A 22723-nucleotide genomic window follows, 5' to 3' on the forward strand; every position below is an offset into this window, starting at 1 on the left:
AAGTGTGCCAAGTTACAAGTTGTTAAGACATTTGTTTGTGTGTATATTTATGCTGATTGTAAACTTCTGATGTTCACTGTAGCGGCGCCATGTCTCCACAAGAGGGCAGCATGTTATCTTGTGGCCGTTTCTGGAATGAAACCGGAAACCGGAAATGTCCCAAACTCCATTCATTTCTTCGAATTATCGCGAGAACGGTACGTTGTAGAGACTTGGAAACCTGGTCTACCCGACATAGCAACTAGTTAGCATGCCGGAATGCATGTAGATTTGCCTCATTCAATTCAACCCCAGACCAGAAATACGATACATGCAATACTCACCGAACTCCATCAGGAGGTGGGGTAGAAGGTATAGAGGTGGAGGCATAGAAGGTGAATAAATGACAGACTGTAGGTCAGCTCTTTTATTTATTGCATGTGAAATGATTCTCCTCCCATAACGGGAAATGCGTTCTTAAAGTCCAGCGAGGGAGAAGACCCACGTCTGCTTTGGTGAACCTGGAGGGGAGGGAGACATCACATCCTCTCCACAGGGTTGATGCCCAGGATGTGGAAGCATTTGGCCATGATGGCGGCTGTGGCCTCACACAGCAGCATCCTCCACATGTTGACCTTCACCACCTCACCTGGATAACGAGACAGAAGGTCGACGGAAAACTAAAACTAGCTGCAACCGAAGCCCTGATAAATCCCCTGAAGGTCACCTTGACCTCACAGAACACAACCAACATGGCGTGAAGCATCCTGGAGGCGGGGCTGCTGAACATTAGCATAATTAAACAGGAAGGCTTTCAGGCAAACCCCTGAGAGGGAGTTGCTGCTCAGTTCCTCGATGTGAGGTGTGGAGGAGCGTACCCGTCTGCCGGTCCTTCTCCACGCAGTAGCAGCTGTCGTAGAACTCGGTGAAGGTGGTGGCGAGCTCGTACAGGTAGTCGCACAGCGTGTGGAGCAGCAGCTCATCCAGGATCTTCTCCAGGATCTCCGGGAAGCGGAGGATGCACTTTCCCAGCTTCCACTCCTTCTCGTGGTCCAGGATGACCTCGGTGGTCTCCGCGGCGTTCCTCAGAGTGGCTTCATCGATGTTGGCCAGACGGGCGATGGACCTACGGGGGGGTTGAAGCAGACGTGAGCTCCCTGGAGCCATTCGGTCCTGTTGCACAATGAAGACATTAAGATCTCAGCCAGAAGGCCCATCGTGTGATGATGTCTGAAACCGGCTTCAGACCGGCTCAAGGGAGAAACTGGCAATGTTACGTTAGCTCCTGCTAACCGCACTACCCTACTCCCCGTGAGGCTGCAAGCGTTCCCTACAACATGCTGTAGAAATGCACGCGTGTGAATGTTAGCAGGTAAAAACATGCCAAAGATTTAATAAAGCGCCGCCGACCCTCACCTAACGTGGGTGAATGCTAGCGGGTAAGACGCACGCCGTCGACGCTCACCTGATGCGTGTGAATGCTAGCGGGTAAGACGCACGCCGTCGACGCTCACCTGATGCGTGTGAATGCTAGCGGGTAAGACGCACGCCGTCGACGCTCACCTGATGCGTGTGAATGCTAGCGGGTAAGACGCACGCCGTCGACGCTCACCCGATGCGTGTGAATGCTAGCGGGTAAGAAGCACGCCGTCGACGCTCACCCGATGCGTGTGAATGCTAGCGGGTAAGAAGCACGCCGTCGACGCTCACCCGATGCGTGTGAATGCTAGCGGGTAAGACGCACGCCGTCGACGCTCACCCGATGCGTGTGAACGCTAGCGGGTAAGACGCACGCCGTCGACGCTCACCTGATGCGTGTGAATGCTAGCGGGTAAGAAGCACGCGCCGACCCTCACCTGATGCGGGTGAAGGCGTAGAGCAGGTACGCCGCCGTGTTGCCCCGGTCGTCCAGCATCTTGTCGAATGAGAAGACGTAGTCGTTGACGCGGTTGTGCGAGAGGTCGGCGTATTTGATGCAGCCAAAAGCAACGGCCCTCTGGGCTTTAGTCACCTCCTCGGGGGTCAGGACCTGCACAGAGACCCCGTCACCTCGGAAACCCTCAGGTACTCCCGACGTTCTCCGGGTTCCTCCCACCAACAAAAACGTGCTGCTAACTTACCTGGTTAAATAATAAAGGTAATCCTAGCACAGGACCTAATCAATAAGAGGACGAGCTTCAAGTATTTGGACCCTCGACTGATTCCCAGACCAACCTGGACGAACAACGTGAACCTCCAGACCCACCGACAAGGGGACGGACCCGAGAGGACGCGATCCATCCCAGAATAATACGATGCAGCGCCAGGCCAGAAGGGCCCGCAGGCACCGGGTTCCAACAGCCTCCTCACCAGTTATCCAGGTCGGGTTCTGATGTTTGAAGCAGAACCTCCAAGCAGCAGCGAGACCCAAGCCAACAGGAAGTAAGAGGAAACGATGGCCAGCGACGCCTGAGATCCAGACACTGATCCAGATCCAGACACTGACCCCTCCCTCAACAGCCAGAACAATCGGATCGTAACCGGACCCCTTAACGGGGCTGCAGACGAATCACACATGATGTCATCAGGCAACGGTGGGCGGGGACCCAAAGCAGGCCCTGGGCCCGGGAGTCTTCGAGGCAGAAGTAAACCTTCACCCTAAACCAGTGGTTCTCAAATGGTGGGGCGCGACCCCCTAGGGGGGCGCCTGTGACCGTGGAGAAAATGCTTTTTTTGCCTTACGAGATTAAAGTGTAATTGCACATCCACTCCAGTAGTTGGCAGTGGCGACCTGGGTGCGCGCAGGGAGTATTAGCAGAAGAAGAGCGGCTGTAAACAAACCTTCAAGAGACGGCGTGGAGAAATATCTAACGGAGTAAAAGAGAGACGGAGATGATAAAACAAAGGAGGGTCAGACGAAAGCAAAGACGAGGAAATATGACGTAGCGTGCGTCGCGTGCGTAGCGTACGTAGCGTCCGTAGCGTCCGTAGCGTCCGCAGCGTCCGTCGCGTACGTAGCGTCCGTCGCGTGCGTCGCGTGCGTAGCGTGCGTAGCGTCCGTAGCGTCCGCAGCGTCCGTCGCGTCCGTCGCGTGCGTAGCGTGCGTAGCGTGCGTAGCGTGCGTAGCGTGCGTAGCGTCCGCAGCGTCCGTCGCGTCCGTCGCGTGCGTCGCGTGCGTAGCGTGCGTAGCGTGCGTAGCGCTTGGCTTCACCGTGACTCCGGTGGGAGACGAGGGAAGACCTGACTTCCTCATTTTGCTAAAAGTAAAAGTACAATTCTTTTTTCATTTTTGTTTTGTAGGTTAAAGTGTTTTATATTTTGTGCTCCCAAGTTAATGTTGCTGATCAATTTTAATTTATTATTATTTATTGATGTTATTTAATGTAATTTATTATTTAATTGTATAAATTGTAGTTTAAGGATTAAAATGTCAGGCAAATTGGTGCACTTCAAATATTTTCTGTTGCAGACTAAAACAAATGGTAATAAAGTTATTCTTTGATCTATATTTCTTTCTTTTTCATATTCCTTTGTATGTTAATAAGGATACAAGAGTGGTTTTTTTTGGGGGGGGGGGGGGGGGGGGGGGCTGAAATGTTTTTTTCTTCCTAGGGGGGGCGTGACAGAAAATAATTGAGAAGCACTGCCCTAAACCCAGGAGGGCGTCGTTTCAGCCTGAGCGTCAGAGATCAGGTACCACCACCGGTGGTGAGTCCAGGTACCAGCCTGGCTCAAACCAGACCCACTACCCTCTTCTGTAGTTAAAGTAGCATCCAGCAGGGGGGTGGAGCTCATGCAGAGCCAAAGAGGCCTCATTTCCTGACCCACCTTCTCTCACCTTGTCCCTCCCCTTTTCTACAAGTTTGTCCATGGACCTCTTTAGCCCCTCCTCCAGCAGGTCCATCAGCCTCACAGTGTCTCCTGACCTGGTTTTAAACTTCTTCCTGAAACAAGCACAAGTCAGACATTAGTGGGCGGGTCCAGCAGGGGCAGCCAATCAGAGGAGCATAAACATGAGGACATGCAGCCATGACACACCTATGAAATCACAGGTAAGTTAGCTCATCCAGACCATCCAACCTACTCACTTGTCTTCACCAAGCACCACCCCGAAGCCAGCGTGCTCCACCCGGGTCACCTGGGGGTCGTACCAGCCAATCATCTGAGCCGCAGCAAACACCACCTGGAAGTGTGTACCCTGAAAGAACAGAGCTTTGATGTCAGTCTTTAAGTGACTTCCTGTCACGGAGGCGTTAAAATAAATGTCCGATATGAACCATGTCTCCTGGTTCTGGTCCAGGATGAGGTCAGGAACAGGAACCCGCAGCAGAACATTTCCTTTAAGGTTCCAAACATCAAGGCGTGTCGAACTCTCACCTGTCCTTCATTCTGCTTCTATACCATCAGACCTAGTCAATGAGCGATTTGTGATGCATTTATGACTCTGGCTCCGCCCACCTGCCCACTGTCAGTGACGTAGATGATGATGTCAGCCTTCTCGTGGAAGAGCCGATGGTGCAGGGCGGCGAGGTCCGACGTGTCGTACGTGTAGCCCCCGTCAGATTTGACGATGGTGAGTGGGATGGACTGTCCCGGGGCGAAGACGAGCTTCCGACCCTCGTCCAGCTGAACTAGACCTGAGAGGAAGGACAGAAGGGATGGGTGGGTGGACAGACAAAAGACAATCACGACATGCCCCGGGAGGAAAGACGAGGGGATGAGATTCAAGGACCAACTTTGCCCCCCGGAGGCTACAGCAAGAACAGCAGGCGAGAGTTTCAGAGACGTGACGTAAACACATCGGTTAAAGGTCTGGCTGGGTGGGGACGCTCAGATGCTGACCTTTGTCCTCAAACTCCTTCACCCTGCTGGTCATCATGTCCTGGTAGAAGGACTCTCCTCTCTCAATGATCTGGACGTCCAGGCAGTCGTAAATCCTCTGGAACTCTGAAACACAGGAAGTCAGCCGCTGGACTGCCAGGACGGGTTCACGTCCCACCTTCACCAGGCTAGCTCAGGGACAAAGGACAGGTGAACAGCTGTAGGACATCTGGCGTGAACGTGAAGGCTACCTTTACGAGAAACGTCGCAGATCAGGCTCCAGGCTTGGATGAAGTCGGGCTCCCTGCGCTGCAGCTTCACGACACACTGATACGCTCGCACCTTGAAGTCCTCCTCCGAGTCAAAGCGTTTCTTCGACTCCTGGAGGAGGGAGGAGCAAGAGAGGAGTCAACTCAGAAAACATGCTCTACGTCTAGGGCTGATACCCGATAGATATCGAGATGGTGTTTCCTCAGACTATCGATTGATCAATTTTTATAAGTTCACGCCCCCTTTGACGTTACAGCCAGTCGGTAGCGAGTGAGAAGGCCTATGCTAATCGCGCTAGCTGCGATGCTAGTAGTAGCGTTGTAGTACAGTACTCGAGATCGGTCTTGGTCTCAAGACGGGACAGGGTGGACTCGGGATTCTGTTCCAGACCGCTGCCTTCCCGGGGTCACCTGGAGGGACACGCCCCCTGCACGCAGAGTGGATGAACGTGAACGGGGACGCGGCGCTCCAGAAAGTTAGCCATTAAAAATGTCGGCAAACTCCTCAAACATCAAAATTTGGTTTCCAAAACCATCACAGGAACCGCTGGAGTGACGAGACAGGTAAAGCAACGCCACTCAGCTACTCTGGAACGGCATCACATCTATGACATCATCATCCAACCCCAACAGGAAAACAAACAGGTGTTCTCACTGACTTTATAGAAGGCCTGCAGGTCACCGATGGGCGGAGACACAGATACGTAGTTCGGGAATTTATCCTGGAGGTGAGCGATCAGCATCCCAAACTGGGTCCCCCAGTCCCCAACGTGGTTCAACCTGAGGTCCAGGATCAAGGTTAGCGTAGCTTAGCACCGTGTGCCCAGGGGGTTAGGACGACCGGACTGACCTGAGAACGTCGTAGCCCATGAACTCAAACAGGCGACAGGTGCTGTCCCCAATGATCGTGGAGCGAAGGTGACCCACATGCATCTCTTTGGCGATGTTTGGAGAGGATAAATCCACCACCACCTGAGCGAAGCACACAAGCGCTCATCTGTGAAGAGCACATTATAGATTCGTAAGCGCCGTGTCGTTGGGGCGGGGCTCACTCGTTTCCTGGAGGACAGTGGGGGGGGCTTCACTCCATTCTTCAGCAGGTTGCTCAACAGTTTGGACACAAACGTCTTCTTCAGCTGGATGTTGATGAATCCTGAAGATACAACCATCAGAGGGAGGATGAGGAAACACGCTGCCATGACGACGAGGTGGATTCTCTCGAGACACTGACGGGTCCAGGTTCCCCTTCGTTCTTTGACTCGTGCTTCAAACAGACGGGACTAAACAGTGTAAACAAAAAACCGGGAACCACAGGAGGGCCTCGTTCCGTACCTGGCCCTGCGATTTCAGTTCCCTGGATGAGTTCGTTGTCCGGAAGGTTCTCGATGATCTTCTCAGCGATCGCCCTCGGGTTCGTTTTCATTCCCTTTGCTTTCAGAATCTGCAGCATGAAGCGAAACTACCGGTAATCCCAGCAGAACCGGTGCCGGTTCTCCACAGAACACATCAACCATTTAGTCTGGTAATGAGCGAAAAGGAACCAGGAGGCGCGAAGCGTACGCAGGCTGCCCGACTTTTATTCAACTATTTATTAGGGTTGGCCAATAATATTTATTCTTCCAATGATGAGAAGATTACTTTAACCGGTATAAATGCCGGGTTTTTCCAGCGACTGCTCGCCGTGGCGTGCTGGATTTTACGCAACGTGAGGCGGAGTCAACGTGAGGTGAGCTCAGACAGTATTTACCTGTACTACTGTTGCTACTAAACTGTGTACTTGAGTACTTTACACTGATCTAGTTTGGTAAACACTAAATGTACTTGCTGTATCGCAGTTTGTTACCAATAAATCAATATATTGCTTTACAATTTGAGAAGTGTATCTAAATATATGAGTTAAGGTTTGTAGCTTTTTATACAAGACTCCGCCCAATTTAATTAAATCAAAACTAAATGGGAGAACTTCCTTTAAAATGTCAAAACAAGGTAAATTATTGGATTTTGGCGTAACGGAGATCAAAGGGTCTAAACGTTCATGTGAATCAGGAAAGGGAAATGATACATTTTCACCAGGAGACATTACGGGGACAAAGTTACACCTTTGTGGGCGACCATCTAAAGCGTTACCATGGAACCCTGGGAACGTCCATCTTTAAACACGAAATCAAGTTGTGGATCCGGAAGCATCAACAGCGCCTCACCTGCGCCATCGCCATGGCGCTGTTGCACTGGTAGTCTCCAAACCTGGCCTGCTGGTTGGGCGCCACGGCCAGCGGAGGGTTCTCCAGCTCTGGGAAGGAAGCCCGGATGGCTTCGCCAAAAACCTCCCGGAGCCGCTGGTTGATGTCCATCATGGACGGACCGCAGGGGGGCGTCTCGTCCCGCAGGCTCTGAGGCACCAAACATTCTGTTGGGTTCTACGTTCCGTGACGTCACCAGACCGCCACCACTCACCCGTTCCAGGACGTTGAGGCGGTACTTCAGCCTGGCGTTGTCCTCCCTCAGCTCCTCCACCCGTGGACTGGAGTTCAGCGTCTGTGGCTGCCTGAGACGCTGCACCTCTGCAGAGAGTCTCTGGATCTCTCGCTCCTTAGAAAGACAAATCCCGTTGTGAACATCACGGAGGCGTTTCTGATGCCGCCGCGCTAACCACGGTGGCGCAAAGACAGCCCTCCAGCAGCCGTTAACGCTGGAAGGAAACCCCGTTTCGGCGGCTTTAGATGCATTACTAACAATCATTCACGAATACACGGACTAGTTAATTTAATTAAGTCAGAGTCAGCCGAATTTCTGATAAAAGTCTGTCTCATTCTTCATTTGTTCAGGAATGTTTTTTTATTTTTTATTGAACCAATGAAAATACAAACTCTCATTGAGGATAACAAATACACAAACAAAAACACAGATACCATGGGGATGTCTAAATACAAGTACAAATAAAAAAAACTTGCATTCAAATACTGTACAATACAAATTCTGTAGCAGTTTAGTTTTTCAAATTTTTCAAGGCACAATGCAAATATTTCAAATTCATTGATAAATCCAGAAAAGGAGGGCTTATTTCCCCAATAATAATATTATGTTTATGATATCTGAAACAGATCACACAAAATGTGTTTTTAAACACGGAACTTCAGTAATTCTTAGTGAAATACAGTTCTTTATGTCTGACCAGCAACAGGGCGGTGAAGGGGCGTGTCCGGTGGCGTCACTGCAGGTGTTAGTTTAGTTTAGCAAGGATCTCCATTAGTGGGTACCGTAGGGTTAGGGTTAACTAGTCTTCCTGAGGTCCGCGGACAACGACAGAGAGAAGCATCGATCCTCAACACTAGCGCTGCCGAGGGAGCACCACAATCCATTATTTATAAATTGTGATTTACTCTATTATTCCATAATTTGAATTAGGAGGAGGAAAGCTGCTAGTTGCTAGCTGTTGGCTGCTAGCTGCCGGAAGGACTGGCTCCGGCCAGCGGCCGCTCACCTGCTGATGTAGCCGGGCTGTGTACTCGGTTACCGGGTCTCCCATCGTTCAGGAACACCGGGGAGAAACTCTTCGACCAGCGGACGGGCGCGGAAACGGATCCTCGTGGCTGACGACACACAACCGAGGCCAGAGAAAGAAGGCGCTAACGTTCAACTTCACTTCCGGGTCTTCTTCTTCTCCGTTTATTGGCAGATTGTAAAGCATCGTTTGAGGCGACTAGCGCCACCTTCGGTCAGAAGAAACGTGAAGGGGCTGAAATACCCTACTGCCAATCTGAAACACGTATTTTGAAGTATTTGTATTTAAATCATACATTCGGTGTCTGGTCCCTCCCAGAATAAACAAATCCACAAACATACATCTTCATGTCAAATGTTGGTTCCTGAAAACAGAGTCAACGCTGATCTCTTTGAAGGAACTCGAAACAAAATAGAAGAGAATAACTTTTAATGTGAAACTACAAAACATTGTTTTCGTGTGCTGGTGAAATATTTACAACTCCGGCTGACATTACATTGTCTGAGAATAAAATTCACAGCTTCTTGGGATTCTGGTGATAAAAAGGAAAAAACAGTAAAATCACACCCAAATCACAAAGTGCAATAAATACAAGCTGTACGTTTGTGATGGCTGCCTCCAAACATCGCCCGGTTCATCAGCAGTGGTTACAGGAAACGAGGAGAAACACTGAGCTGAAACAAACCAGCATGCTCTCTGCTCTGATTGATCGCCATTCCTTCATCCAGACGAACGATGGCGAGATCAAGTCCCGCTCTTCAGAACTACTCGCCCTACAAGCGAACGGCGTTGAAGGAATCCTTAGGTCTGTTCACGCTACATCGCCGTTTCCATATATGGTCGTCTGAGCTCAGGAGGTGAAGGTTTGTTTCTGATTTCCGTGTTTCGTCTTTGGTATTGATTATTGTGCGACAGCATCTGATCCATCGTTCATGAAGGCCTGTCGTGTTTGATCATTACACATCAGAAAGTCCGATTCTACCTGAAAATGTTGCAACTAAACTTCTACATACGTGGATTTCGAACATTTACAGCATCGATGATCAGAAAATAAGGCTGATTTTAATTTGAGAGACTTTTTGGAGATCAATAAATGATTTGTAACAAACCGATAAAACTGGTCTTAAAACACAGAAACTCCAAATCAAGACAGGAAGTACATAAAAGGTCAAAGTGTTGCTCTGACATCACATCCTGGAATGACAGTGGCAGCGGGGATGAGTCGGACCCATTCAGGGAACACGATGCACCAGATGGATCAGAACCACCGACACCAGGATCACCTCTCCCAGGGCGAGGTTCTGATGAGTCTCTACCGACGCCAGGAACCAGGTGTGGCTTCAGGTGTGAGGAACAGAAAGCAGAGGTGACCTCGCAGCCTCTAGGGGGCGCCAGTCTGTGTTCAGGTGTGCTGGGTCACGACGCTAACTTCCAGTTCTCCCAGGTGAGACAGATCCAGGGATATCAAGTATCCAGGTACTCTAACTCTAACCCTAATCAGTGGGTCGGTGGTTCGAATCCCAGCTCTGTCAACGTGTCTTGGGCGAGACACTGAGTGGGTCCCAGCGCTTCGGGCATAAGTGCAGTCCATTCAACCAGTCGAGCTCCAGGACGGGTTCTGGATGGGAAGGTGCAGCCTATTGCAGGCGTCTACCTGAGTGTTAGTCAGTGCTGCTGCGTGAGAGCCGGACCTGGACCCAGAAGAACCCAACCTCTGCGGTCTACAGAGCAGAGCCCCGTTGATCCTGGACCATCGGTGCTTCGGGTGTGTCTGCAGGTGTTGCGTTTATCCTCAGCTTACATTGTTTCCTCCTTCTGTGCTGTACTAAAGTGTTCGGACCTCACCTGTAGCAGTGAGACTCGGCGCTGGAACAGGTGCGACCAGCCTGTAGGTAACCGAGCGGAGGGCAGGGCTAAAGGCAAACAGGATTTAGATTCTTCATTGCACCACAGGTGGCTTCCTTCGTTTTCGGGGCCGCAGGTGAGACTGGATCAACGCTTGAAATGCTTTTCATACGTCATCAGCCGGCAGGTCGGGGATGCTGGTCTTTACTCGCGTGAAGAACGCCATCTTCTCTCTGGAAGGACACAAGATCCGTCCTCAACAAGCTTCAACATGACTTTAATGTAGAACGCCGTTAGCCTGACGGAGAAGCAAATGTAACCGGATGATTGGGGTTAATTGGGCAGGCAGGTGTGGGAGGGAGCACCTGTGGCCCATTTACCACTGATTGGGGGGGGGGGGGCGTATATAGGTGCTTCCCCTCCCTCGTTCCAGGTCCTCATCTTGTGTTTTCCCCGTCTCGAAGGCAGGTTGGCTGTAGACTGTCACTGCCGTGTCTCTCCTTTTCATTTGTTTCCTTTTGTTTTTAGAGTGTTAATAAATGTTTTGAATTTCTAGTGCCGTGCTGGTCTTCAGTGTGAGCGGGCCTGTGCGTAAGTGCCGTCGGGAAACCCGCTAGAACGATCAGGGCACCAGAAGGAAAGAAATAGATCTTTAGGTTGCAAGTCCTAAAGTGGCGTTGTTGGCAAACCATCGCCTAGCCCCATATGCCCACCGCTACGCTAACACTGCCGTTAGCCCGACGGAGAAGCTAACACTGCCGTTAGCCCGACGGAGAAGCTAACACTGCCGTTAGCCCGACGGAGGAGCCAACACTGCCGTTAGCCCGACGGAGAAGCTAACACTGCCGTTAGCCCGACGGAGAAGCTAACACTGCCGTTAGCCCGACGGAGGAGCCAACACTGCCGTTAGCCCGACGGAGAAGCCAACACTGCCGTTAGCCCGACGGAGAAGCCAACACTGCCGTTAGCCCGACGGAGAAGCTAACACTGCCGTTAGCCCGACGGAGAAGCTAACACTGCCGTTAGCCCGACGAAGAAGCTAACACTGCCGTTAGCCCGACGGAGAAGCTAACACTGCCGTTAGCCCGACGGAGAAGCCAACACTGCCGTTAGCCCGACGGAGAAGCTAACACTGCCGTTAGCCCGACGGAGAAGCTAACACTGCCGTTAGCCCGACGGAGAAGCTAACACTGCCGTTAGCCCGACGGAGAAGCTAACACTGCCGTTAGCCCGACGGAGAAGCTAACACTGCCGTTAGCCCGACGGAGAAGCTAACACTGCCGTTAGCCCGACGGAGAAGCTAACACTGCCGTTAGCCCGACGGAGAAGCCAACATTCTTTTAGCCTGATTTAATCAGTTTTTCTCTCTTGAATCTTGAACTAGGACAGCAGGTAAGAGAAGGTGTGGCTAACAAAGCCCTTGGAGTGTTCCATGTCTCACCTGAAGTTCTGGACCTCTGGGACCTCTTTGCGGCTCTGTCCCCTGATCTTATGCACGTCCTTGGCTGCCGCCCTCATCATCTTCTCCACCCTCTTCTCTTGCAGTTGCTCCTCACACGTCTGAATGGGACCAGGAACACAGAGGGGTTCAGATGCTGATCTCCTTCATTTGCAGGTAGCTCCTGCGACCCTGACGGCCACTCACCTGTTTCTCAGCACGCTTCAGGAGGAGCCGAAAGCGTTCGTCTTCTTTGACCCAGGCCGGCAGCTCCCGTCGTCCCTGCTGCCTCGCCTTCTCCAACTGTGACTTCAGCTCCCGCAGCACCCGCAGGTCCTGCGCTAGCCGGGCTTGACGGGTCCGGGACACCTGCAGATCCAACTCCAGATCCAGGGACGTCCTCAGGAGACCGTCCAGACTTTTGACCTGCACGGGAGGCTGGGCAGGAGGAGACGGTTAGGTGTTGCCACACAAACACACGAAAGAGATTGTGATCATCTGTGATTCGAGGATCGAGAACACCAGCTGATGGAGGAGATATAGCTCCACCCACATCTTCCTAATGAACTGAAGCAAACATTCAGGGCGTGGCTCTGTGGGCGTGGCTGGGCGCTCTAAGCTGTGCTTTAAGGCGCTGCTTCAGACGGACTACAAGTCCCTACCCTCTTCATGCGCATGCTGCGCCTCTCGGAGGAGTTCCTGATGAACGGCGACTTCCTGGACAGGGTGGAGCTGTCGCTGTCGCTGCGGTTTATCTGAAAGACAAGCCGTGAAGGACGCCTCAGGTTGTTTGTGAAGCCTTCAGGACCAGGGTCTGTTCGGGTCCGGGCTCGTTACCCTGCAGATGTACTGGCTCTGAGGTCCAGGCGAGAAGGTCTTGGACCGGATGATGGTGTTGCCCCTCATGAAGGGGTTCTGCTGGTGGACGTGTGGGAGGCGCTCCTTCGGTCGGACCCCAGAGCAGTGGTTGGACGGTAACAAGCTGTCCATGCTGGTCTCCTTGTTGACCTGGACCAAGAACACGGGGACAGATTAGCATCACACACGATCTCCTTTCAATCGACTCTAATAAAGGTTTATTTATCGAGAACCAGGAAGAACCAACAATCCACCAGGACCTCCGGGAGGTTCCAGATCTCGGCAGAACACGGCGCGTTACCTTCTCTGTCATTGTTGGAGGAGGAGGAAGACGTTCAGGGACCTTCTCCTGCAATTCCCATTGGCTGCTTTCAGGATGAAACGCTTCCTCTTCCTCCAGAGGCCCCGCCTCACCATCAAACATGTCTACCTCCAGGTGGGCGCCATGCCTGATCAGTAAAAACCAGACACGTAAGAGAAAGAGACACAACAATGTCTTCGTTGGAGAATAAAGGAGCAAAGGATGACAAGACTCTCACCACTCGTCATCCTGCAGCGCTCGGACTCTGGGAAGACTGGGAACTCTGGGAACGCCGGGAACCGAAGGAGTCTGAAACACAGGACGCACCTGGTGACTGAGCTACTGTGTTTGAATTGTCCGCAGCTTGTACGTGAACCAACAGTCCACCGGGTGGCAGCGTACCCTGTCAGAGCTGCCGGCTGATTGGCTCTCTTTGTCCTTGTTGCTGATGTAGGTCATGTAGGCGTGGCTCAGCAGGTTGTACCACCTGGTGCATCTCTCCTCCGAACAGCTGATGTCAGCCAGGCTGATCTGGGCACCCGCCTGCAGAGGAGGGGGGGGCGACAGAAGAGCAGAGGTGAGCGGGTGGGGCCGTGTTGACGGAACAGCCGTGTGTTCAGAATGACTTCCACCAACCAGACACTCTTCATGGCTGGACTTGCTGGCGCTGCAGACGTCCACCCTCAGGGTCTTATGCCGCAGTGCACTCTGGGATATCTGCATGCCGAACACCTCGCTGACGTGGAGAGAGTCCTGAGGCAGAGAACCGCGGGTCCGGAAGAGGCAGCGGCCCGCCTCCACGCAGGGCAGGACCACCACGCGCACATACCTGAGACACAGGTAGGGTATAAATGCACCGACACCTCAGCCGCCCTTTGATTACGTGACGTTAATATCGCATTTCTTGATAAACCTTTCATTTAACCAGGTAGGTCAGTGTGGCTCTGGGGCGGAGCGGGTTCGAGCCCCAGAGCACAGAACTACTAACGGAGCACCTGCTCTGCTGCTCCTCCTCCTCCTCCTCCTCTCTGAAATAAACGACCATCTCCTGAAGGTAACCTGAAGCACAGACGTACATTCTGCGGTCAGCCGGCAGGCAGAGGGCGCTGCAGTTGGACAGCTGCAGAATGGAAATGGCGAAGCGCTGGTCTCTGGGTTCGTAACGGAAGCCGAGCTGCACCTGAGAGCAGCCGAGCGCCAGCCGCTCCTCGTAGGAGCCCGGGAGGAGGTCTGCAGGGAGGCCCGGTCTGGAGGGAGGACAGCCGTCATCCATGCATCTTATAAAATGTAAAAATCACAGAAGAAGACGGCTCGAACCTTTGCTCCGAAGGCTCGTACACGCCACTGTCGCCGGCTACGGACTCGTCAGACACCGCTGAGGTGACGCCCATCTTCTTTGGCCCCGCCCCTGGCCCTTGCAGCTGGGGAGATGACTCTGAAGACAGCAGAAGAAAACAAGTTAATGTTTAAACCTGTTGATAAGTCACCATGGTAACAGCTGCACTGCTAGCTTTAATTCACATCATAATGACAGGATGAACCCGGGCCAGGTCCAGCTGCAGTGGGATCTGAACCCAGATCCCGGGTCAGGTTCCGCTGCAGTGGGATCTGAACCCAGATCCCGGGTCAGGTTCCGCTGCAGTGGGATCTGAACCCAGATCCCGGGTCAGGTTCCGTTGCAGTGGGATCTGAACCCAGATCCCGGGCCAGGTTCCGCTGCAGTGGGATCTGAACCCAGATCCCGGGTCAGGTTCCGCTGCAGTGGGATCTGAACCCAGCACATCAAATCAATCACAACTCAAACTGTGACAGAACAATGTAGCTCAGAACGCCTCCTAAGCTTCACCTCCTCGCTCCCAGTCTGGCTCCTGCTCCTCCTCAGAGAGGATGAGGAGGAGCAGGAGCCAGCGTGCCAGACAGCAGGAATGACGAAGGGCCTTCCTTTAGGATAGTTTAAATGTAAGACTCGACTGACATGCTGGTTTGGGTCGATTCTCGCTGCTGAGGTACCAGGAGCTTTAAGGGCCAATCAGCTCGCTGCAGGATGAAGGTGCTGGGTTTATGACCCGCCTACTCCTCTACACAGCGCCGGTTGTCCTTTAATCTGGGCCGTGGGTCTGGAGGGAGTGATGAAGACGAAGACAACAGGACCAGGCGTTTACCTTCAGCCTCCTCCCCCTGCGGGTTCTTGTGGTTCTCCTCCAGAGCCCTGGGACCCCCCTGCACCTGCTCCTGAGAGTCCAGGCCGAGCTGCAGCTCTGCCAGTCTGCTGTGGAGCTCCAGGTCCAGACTCGGGCTGCCGGGTTCTGACTGGCCGGCAAACAGGAAGCTAGCGTCCGTGACCAGCGGCGAGCAGGGCGGAGACAGCGAGGAGAGAGACGAGCGCGGGGACAAGGAGCTCATGGAGCGGGGGGTTTCTGACAGTCTGAGAGCCTGGTTCCTGGATGACCCCGCCTCCACCCCAGCACCTCCTCCCGCTCCTCCTTTTCCTTCAGGCCTCCCAGCACCCCTCCCTTCACAGCCCGCGACCACTTCGTGTTCAAGTATGGTAGTGATGGAACTGGAGGGGCGGTATCCACCCTGGCCCCCATCCTGCAGGAGACTATCCAGCTTGTTCTGAAAGTCCGGGTCGACCATCTCGGGCTGCTCCAGGTAGAGGTCGGTGAAGCTGAGGGACGAGGCCGAGCCCAGGCTGGAGGTCGTGGCCAGCGAGCCCCGGCTGGACGTCAGAGAGCCGCGGCTGCTGCCGGACGAGCAGGACAGGGTGCTGGCCGACAGGCTGGGGGAGGACAAACAGGAGGACACGTCACACCGAGCAGCCCCCAGGAGCCTGACCGCCCGCCTGAGGGTCCACCCACGAGTCCTCAGACTCTAGTCTACAGGCGTGTGAAGACCACAGACTGGTGAGCGTTATTCTAGTCTAGATGAAATACAACCGCTGAACTAGTTCCTGTCCAGCAGGGACGTCTCTCATGTCTGAGGAAGCTGGAGGACAGGAGGAGACAGACGCTTAGATCATCACCATTCGTCTCAGCATCTTCATCGTTTGGATGGAAAACGACTTTTATACAGTAAAACCTCGACATACGAGCAGAACTTCTTCCTCGGATGTCAAATCAACGTTTCCATATCCTCCTGAGAGCCAGCCCGTTGACATGCGTCCTCTGTAATGGACAAATGTCCACTACAGAGGACATGCTAATGGGCTGGCTCTCAGGAGGATATGAAGTACTGAATCCGTTTCGGCGTCTAAAAACACTCAAATCAACGCTATAATAACGGAATAGAACGTTTTCATTGCTCTGCAGACACACGACGATATAAAGAATGATTTACTGTAATATGAGACGATATAAAGAACGATTTACTGTAATATGAGACGACGATGAGGACGGTACGTAACACTTTATGCAGTAACTGTACAGGTACATAAACGTAGTAGTTGATAGCATCGAGAACACTGCGCTAACAGGCCAACTCACCTCTTGAGCTGGCCGTGCAGCGACGTGGCCAGTCGGACCGTCTCCTCCAGCTCCCTGACCAGCTTGTTCCTCCTGCAGTGAAGGCGGAGCCTGAACGGGAAAAGGAAACGTGTTCCTTAGACGAGGAGCAGCCGGAACGCCTCACTTTATCCAGAAACCAGAAACGCTCCACGTTTAGGAAGAGGAACAGACACCGTCGCGCTGTTGGGAGGAAACTAGTCCATTAAGAGCCGTTACTGGGACTGATTTAAGGGGTCTGCACCAGGGGAGGGCTAGCTGACCATCAGCCAATCAGAACTCAGCATCAGAATAGATTTTAATGCCGGTCAGTGAAAAGGATTCACAAACGTGCAAAATCACGGTAAGAATAGACTAAGTCTTCACAACTTAGCTAACCCTAACCAACCCTAACCAACCCTGACCAACCCTAACTAACCCTCCTCTTCGGTCATTTATCCGTCAGCTATTCTGATCATTCTTGTGTTTATTTTTCTAGCGGCTGTGAGTTGAAGTAAGAAGACGGACGCACGCCAGATCCGTTAACTCCTCCCCCGTCTCCGAGTCAGCGGAGGTTGCCGGGTCACTCTGCTCCGCCTCCTCTTCCTCAGATCTCCTGAGACCTTCGTGAATCTGGTGTTTAGGGACAACTCTTGGAATCGTGGTTGGATGAAAGGCGGAGAACAAGCACAAATAAACTCCGTCAGTCCGTCATGTTGGTTCCACGTTTCGCCGTGGAGTAGCACCGCCCTCGATGGCGCGATGCAGGGAAGAGAACGATAGGCGAGTCTGCCAGGAGGGCAGGTGACGTCACGACCACGTTAAAAATACGCCGCACGAAGCTCGAACAACGACTGACCCCGTGAATGATGTCACTCTCAAGACGGACAGAGAGGGACGGAAGGTAGCAACGAACGTGAAGGTGACCTTTCCCCTGCTGACGATGAAGCAGCCAATCACGCAGCACGGAGGTCACGACTCGTCAGACGCCACTTCCTGCGCCTCTTCCTGGCCTCGTGCGGCGTTGCTGCGAACACGCCTGCTTGAGTTCGATAACGACGCCCCATGAGCTCAGGAAGAAGTTCGTTTTCTGGTCGCCCCCACCCCCATCCTGAATGTGTGTGTGAGCAGACGGACTACAGGAGGTTCCTGGAGTCCGGACTCTAAAGATGGGACACTGAGATGGGACACTGAGCTCAGAGAGTTTGACCTGGACAAGGTGAGGCCTCTTAATCATCAGCAGGTGCCCACTGTGACAGCACCACATCACCTGTCCCCCCCGCCCACCTTTGGAAGGGTTCCCACCTCTCCGTCAGAGCCTTGCTCTGGTTGTCTCTGGCGGTCTGCAGATCTCTCTCCAGACGTTTCTTCTCGGACTCCAGCTTCTCAGCGTCGGGGGGTTGCAGACGCTGGCGGGGGCTGACGTACTGCAGCTCCTTCAGCAGCTCCTCCTTCTCATTGATGAGGATGAGCCGGTCTCGCTCGGGGTCCAGCAGCCCCGGCCACGCCTCGCTGTCCAGCTTGGCGATCTGCACCTCGATGGTGGCGATCCTGAAGACGCGAGGATGGAGATCAATGAGCTGAACGCTACCGCTAGCTCACGGACGCTGGAAGCCCCCCCCGACTCTACCTTCTCTTGGCCTCCTCATACTTCAGACTCAGACGGACCTTCTCAGCCAGCTTGTTGGTGCTGGTCATGAACTGAAGGCAAACAAAATATTCACACTCATCAAGTTACTAACCCAAGGTAAAAGTACTGCAGTACTTCTGCAGCACAGCTAGCCAGGTAAAAAGAGTGGTCCCCAAGCTAAGGGCCAGACCCTCGAAGGCGAGGTGCTGAACCCCTCCCAGGTGCGGATCCGGTCCTGTGGATCTGGTCCTGGACTCACCTCAGCGGGGACGTCGGTCTGCGAGCCGGCGTCGGAGTACAGCTGGGGGGGGGCCAGCGACGGGCTGCTGCCCCACGAGTCCAGCTGGAACCCGTCCTTCAACACGGCCAGTTTCTGAACGAAGAGGAGACACGGAGCGAAGCGTCACGGCTGACCGGAGAACGACTCGTTCTGCGTGGAACCCACGAAGCGAGTTAAAGCGGGCTGACCGGAGAACGACTCGTTCTGCGTGGAACCCACGAAGCGAGTTAAAGCGGGCTGACCGGAGAACGACTCGTTCTGCGTGGAACCCACGAAGCGAGTTAAAGCGGGCTGACCGGAGAACGACTCGTTCTGCGTGGAACCCACGAAGCGAGTTAAAGCGGGCTGACCGGAGAACGACTCGTTCTGCGTGGAACCCACGAAGCGAGTTAAAGCGGGCTGACCGGAGAACGACTCGTTCTGCGTGGAACCCACGAAGCGAGTTAAAGCGGGCTGACCGGAGAACGACTCGTTCTGCGTGGAACCCACGAAGCGAGTTAAAGCGGGCTGACCGGAGAACGACTCGTTCTGCGTGGAACCCACGAAGCGAGTTAAAGCGAGCTGACCGGAGAACGACTCGTTCTGCGTGGAACCCACGAAGCGAGTTAAAGCGAGAGTCACTCCGAGCTCCTACTAGGAAAGGCGCTCCCAGTCTTTATGATGATGATGATGATGATGAATGTGGTTTGTATTGAAGCTCACATTTTCAGATGCATCAGAAAACAACACGTCAGCAGTCATGATACACGCCTTCATTTAGTCGTTTAACAGGAGGAGCTAACGAAGCTAGCTAATGGCTGCGTGCAGTCCTCTGGCGTGATGATGCTACGTTTAAATGCTAGGCTAACAGCTAAATGCATTAACGTCTGATATTCCACCAGGAGGCCATCAAAAAGACTCTTTTACAGTCTGTGTTTAAGTCCTGATTGAAATCTGGAAAAGAACTACAGTGAAACCTCGGTTCTCGACCGACTCGGTTCTCGACCATATTCGTGGAGTTGGAACACACGAGCGGAGCTGAGGCGAACCGAAGACACGAGAGAGAAGGCGGAGTCTACATGAGTAGGTTCAGGTTGCGTCGACCTGCCGTCGGAGAAAGACGGTGCAGATGTTTCGCTTTGCGTGTTTTCTCTTTGTTCTCTTTAGCTCCAAAGAAAGGCAGCAGTAAAACTACTGGAAAAGAAAAGAGGAAGATAATCGGCAGATATGAAACGGCGTCCCCGTCTGGGATCTCGCTGCAGGACGGGATGCAGAAATTGGGATTTACGGCGTCTCCAGGATTGTTTTTGCATCCGAGCCAAAGATCCTCTATCAGCCAGACGTTACACTCACCCACGTGTCACTGATGCTGGCCTGTGAACTCCCATCATTCAGGGGACACATTTAGGACGTAGCGGCAGAAGAGACACTGCTCTTCACCAAAACACATCTGTGTATTCAGAGCCTGAACTAATACTAAATACTTTTTATTGATTTGTCCCTCGGAGGGCAATTTGGTTTACAGCAGTTACACTTTCTAACTGTAGTCTGCTGCTGGTCGCCGCATGTGCCTGCGCCTGCGCATGCGCATGCGCCCAGGCAATGTGGGTGAAGTGTCTTGCCTGAGGACACATGTGCCTGAGCCGGGAATCGAACCGCCAGCCTCTCGATCATAGGACGACCCTCTCAACCACCTGTGCCACCATCGCCCTGGAGAACCGCGGCCTGGCGTGACTCGTTCTGCGTGGAAGGCTATCGTCATCGTACAAATATTGATTATATACTAAGAATATATTCATCAGGTTGGGATTTGGATATGAACCATGGAAACAGGTTTCCCTTTTGAGCCGGTACATTCATAAAGGCTTGTGTGGGGATCAATAATCCACCCGATCACGTTTACCTGCATGAGTTCCTGTTTCTCCTTCTCCCCGGAGCTGATGGCGTCTCGGATGGAGCGGACCTCGCTGAGGATGGCCTGCGCCTCCTGCACCTTGTAGCCATACGGGCTGTTGGACACCTTCTGATCAATCCTGGAGGAGGAAGAGGAGGAATCGGCAGAGAAAGAGACGAGATGAAGGTCAGCAGGGCAGAAAACAAAAGCAGCAGCACTGAGAGGAACTCTGATCTGCGTTTCCTGCTCTTCTGGATCGGAACTATGGAACAGATACTGATCCAGATACTGAACCAGATACTGATCCAGATAATAGACCGGATACTGATCCATATAATAAACTAGATAATAAACCAGATACTGATCCAGATACTAAACTAGATACTGATCCAGATACTGATCCAGACACTGAAACAACAGATGACGAGTTTCAGCCATGTTGATGTTCACTAATCAGAATGTGGGAGAACCAACAGGAACGTTTTTGGATGTTTTCCACATCTTCATCGGTTTGAAGATCAAATGTTTACTCATGTCCCGACTTCCTGGTAGGTCATGTGACATCCTGTTGCTGACTGGATGTGCTGCAGGCAGAGCGGGAAGCCGCCATCAGAGGCAGCAGCAGCAATGTCACGCATCTGAACAGGTCGGTCCACATTCCCCACAGTGGGAGGAGGAGGAGGAGGAGGAGGAGGAGGAGGAGGAGGCGAGGGAGTCGTCTGTAACGATGTTTAAACCTCCAACATGGACGTCTGCTGAGTTCATTTATTAGCATTAAACGCTGCTCAGGCTAGCTTCAGGAAAGAAGAGGCCCGGCCCGCTGGCCCTGGGCTGGTTCTTCTGCGTGTGGCTCTGGGGGGGCCACGGGGGTCGCTCCCGGGCCCTGGGCTGGTTCTTCTGCGTGTGGCTCTGGGGGGGCCATGGTGGTCGTTTTCGGGTTGCTGTAGCTGCTTGGGGTGATCTGGGGGCTCGTGTTGCCATGTTGGGTCCGGGGTGGCTGCCCCGTTCTTAGGTGGAGGTTTCACGCATGCCAGATCCACCACTCCAGCACCAATCAAAACTCGTTTAGAGAGTTAACTCCGCCCACAGATCTCTGGGTCAGTGTTTGTGGCTCTCACTCTGCTCTCTCTCTTCTTCCTCAGATCTGAGAACTTGGTGATCCAGACTTTCCTCTAGAGGCTGATGTGAACCTGGTGTATTGGGACAACTCTTGGTGATGATTGGATGGAAGGGGTAGAATTAAGGGGCACAAATAAATCCGTTGCTCTCTCTCCTCAGAACACTGTGTATTTGTCACTTTGTGTTTGTCCATGTTGTGTGTTCACTGCGGTGTGCACAGCCCTCTACGGCGGTAAGCAGGAAATAAAATCAATAAAATAGGAATAGGCTAGTGACGGTCACAATCACTATCAGAACTAGAGAGACAATCAGAGACTGCAGACTCCGCCTCCAATAGACTATTGATCTTGTGAGACAGTAAACAGGGCTTCCGGATCAGAGGGGCCAAACCTGCTCTAGCTTGCTGCTCCGGAACGTACTACAAGACTCCTTCTGGACTCTTTTTCCCATCATGCCATTCGTGTCCCTCCCTCTTAAAGTGACACTCCAATGTTACAGCACAGGCACAATTCCAGATGTAAAAATAATTCTAGAATCTGGATCCAGATCCGGATCAACGCCATTCTCGGGGAGGACCGAGCCACGGACAGAACCTTGCTTGTGTAAAAATTTAGAGTCGATTGGGTTCCTAGTTTTTGAGTTATGCCCGCGGACAGACAGACAGACAAACAAACAGACCCCAATAAAAAGCATCGAACTCCAGCAGCGACTGACGTCGTCACTCTGGAGCACAAATGAAGAAAAATAAACCGTCCAGGAGATCCGCTGACACGGTCCAGGTCGGTCACGCCCACCGCTGCCGGCTCAGAGCAGGAGGAACCCATGAACATTTAAATATTAGGACTTATTACTGACCAATTACTGGACAAGATTCAAGGTTAACTTTATTGGCACTCATCCACCAGACAGCTTCATCTCAACCCAATGTCAATAATAAGGAATAGATTAAAATGGGGCTAACTCTCACCCCCGCTGATGACCTCATCACGGATCTATGTACCGCCTGCAGGTGTCGCCGCACCGCCCATCCTCCAGCGTTAATGAAACCTTATCAGGCTGCATTCCACTCCGAGCCGATTCGTATTTCTGCAAACAATGATTGGTTGTTGAGGGCGGTCTGACGCCCGACCAGAAGAGGAATGCGGTCCGACCGCTCCGCCTCAGCTACTCTTTAATCCTCCTGACAAACACGCCACACATTCCTGCTCAATTCAACATGGCGGCGGCGGGCCAGCGTTCCAGAACAAAGCCAGCCTCGGAACAGAAGAGTGAAGCCCGAGTCCAGCCCCCAGTCTCTAGACCCCCCAGTCTGAGGGGTCTGGAGCTCCTACGTCTCCTACGGTACTTTAT

The 22723-nt window shown here is 52.8% G+C and overlaps 2 protein-coding genes across 2 annotated transcripts in view; both read right to left on the reverse strand.

The window, feature by feature from the left end:
- Positions 1-391: 391 nt before the first annotated feature.
- rars1 (arginyl-tRNA synthetase 1) lies at positions 392-8686 on the reverse strand. The gene is made up of 15 exons (XM_068744613.1): positions 8530-8686; positions 7503-7637; positions 7250-7438; positions 6381-6489; positions 6101-6201; positions 5899-6020; positions 5708-5828; positions 5031-5160; positions 4801-4905; positions 4417-4595; positions 4047-4156; positions 3797-3902; positions 1836-2008; positions 858-1105; positions 392-628 (listed from the first exon to the last, which is right to left on the reverse strand). Exons 1-15 carry the CDS (start codon positions 8572-8574, stop codon positions 519-521), a joined length of 1983 nt encoding a protein of 660 aa, XP_068600714.1. The 5' UTR covers positions 8575-8686; the 3' UTR covers positions 392-518.
- A 294-nt stretch (positions 8687-8980) lies between these two features.
- wwc1 (WW and C2 domain containing 1) overlaps positions 8981-22723 on the reverse strand; it is a 14233-nt gene continuing 490 nt past the window's right edge. Inside the window, exons 3-19 of the mRNA XM_068744180.1 lie at positions 20264-20393; positions 18361-18474; positions 18102-18172; positions 17777-18022; positions 16475-16564; positions 15144-15771; positions 14310-14425; positions 14069-14239; positions 13629-13821; positions 13395-13535; positions 13231-13301; positions 12993-13140; positions 12671-12841; positions 12496-12588; positions 12041-12271; positions 11837-11955; positions 8981-10628 (exon numbers count right to left, since the gene is read on the reverse strand). Of these exons, the coding sequence (XP_068600281.1) occupies positions 10562-10628; positions 11837-11955; positions 12041-12271; positions 12496-12588; positions 12671-12841; positions 12993-13140; positions 13231-13301; positions 13395-13535; positions 13629-13821; positions 14069-14239; positions 14310-14425; positions 15144-15771; positions 16475-16564; positions 17777-18022; positions 18102-18172; positions 18361-18474; positions 20264-20393 (2800 nt within the window). The 3' untranslated portion in view covers positions 8981-10561. The remainder of the gene's footprint in view (positions 10629-11836; positions 11956-12040; positions 12272-12495; positions 12589-12670; positions 12842-12992; positions 13141-13230; positions 13302-13394; positions 13536-13628; positions 13822-14068; positions 14240-14309; positions 14426-15143; positions 15772-16474; positions 16565-17776; positions 18023-18101; positions 18173-18360; positions 18475-20263; positions 20394-22723) is intronic.

The sequence above is a fragment of the Brachionichthys hirsutus genome, chromosome 10 (assembly GCF_040956055.1).
Source record: "Brachionichthys hirsutus isolate HB-005 chromosome 10, CSIRO-AGI_Bhir_v1, whole genome shotgun sequence".
NCBI classification, from domain to species: domain Eukaryota; kingdom Metazoa; phylum Chordata; class Actinopteri; order Lophiiformes; family Brachionichthyidae; genus Brachionichthys; species Brachionichthys hirsutus.

Excerpts from the sequence above, each read along its gene's own strand:
- rars1 (XM_068744613.1), bottom strand. The coding sequence starts at position 8,574 with ATGGGAGACCCGGTAACCGAGTACACAGCCCGGCTACATCAGCAG. Across the intron at positions 4,906-5,030 it reads CTGCGACGTTTCTCGTAAAG|AGTTCCAGAGGATTTACGAC; the intron begins GTAGCCTTCACG and ends CCTGTGTTTCAG. Across the intron at positions 2,009-3,796 it reads TAGAAAAGGGGAGGGACAAG|GTCCTGACCCCCGAGGAGGT; the intron begins GTGAGAGAAGGT and ends GTCTCTGTGCAG.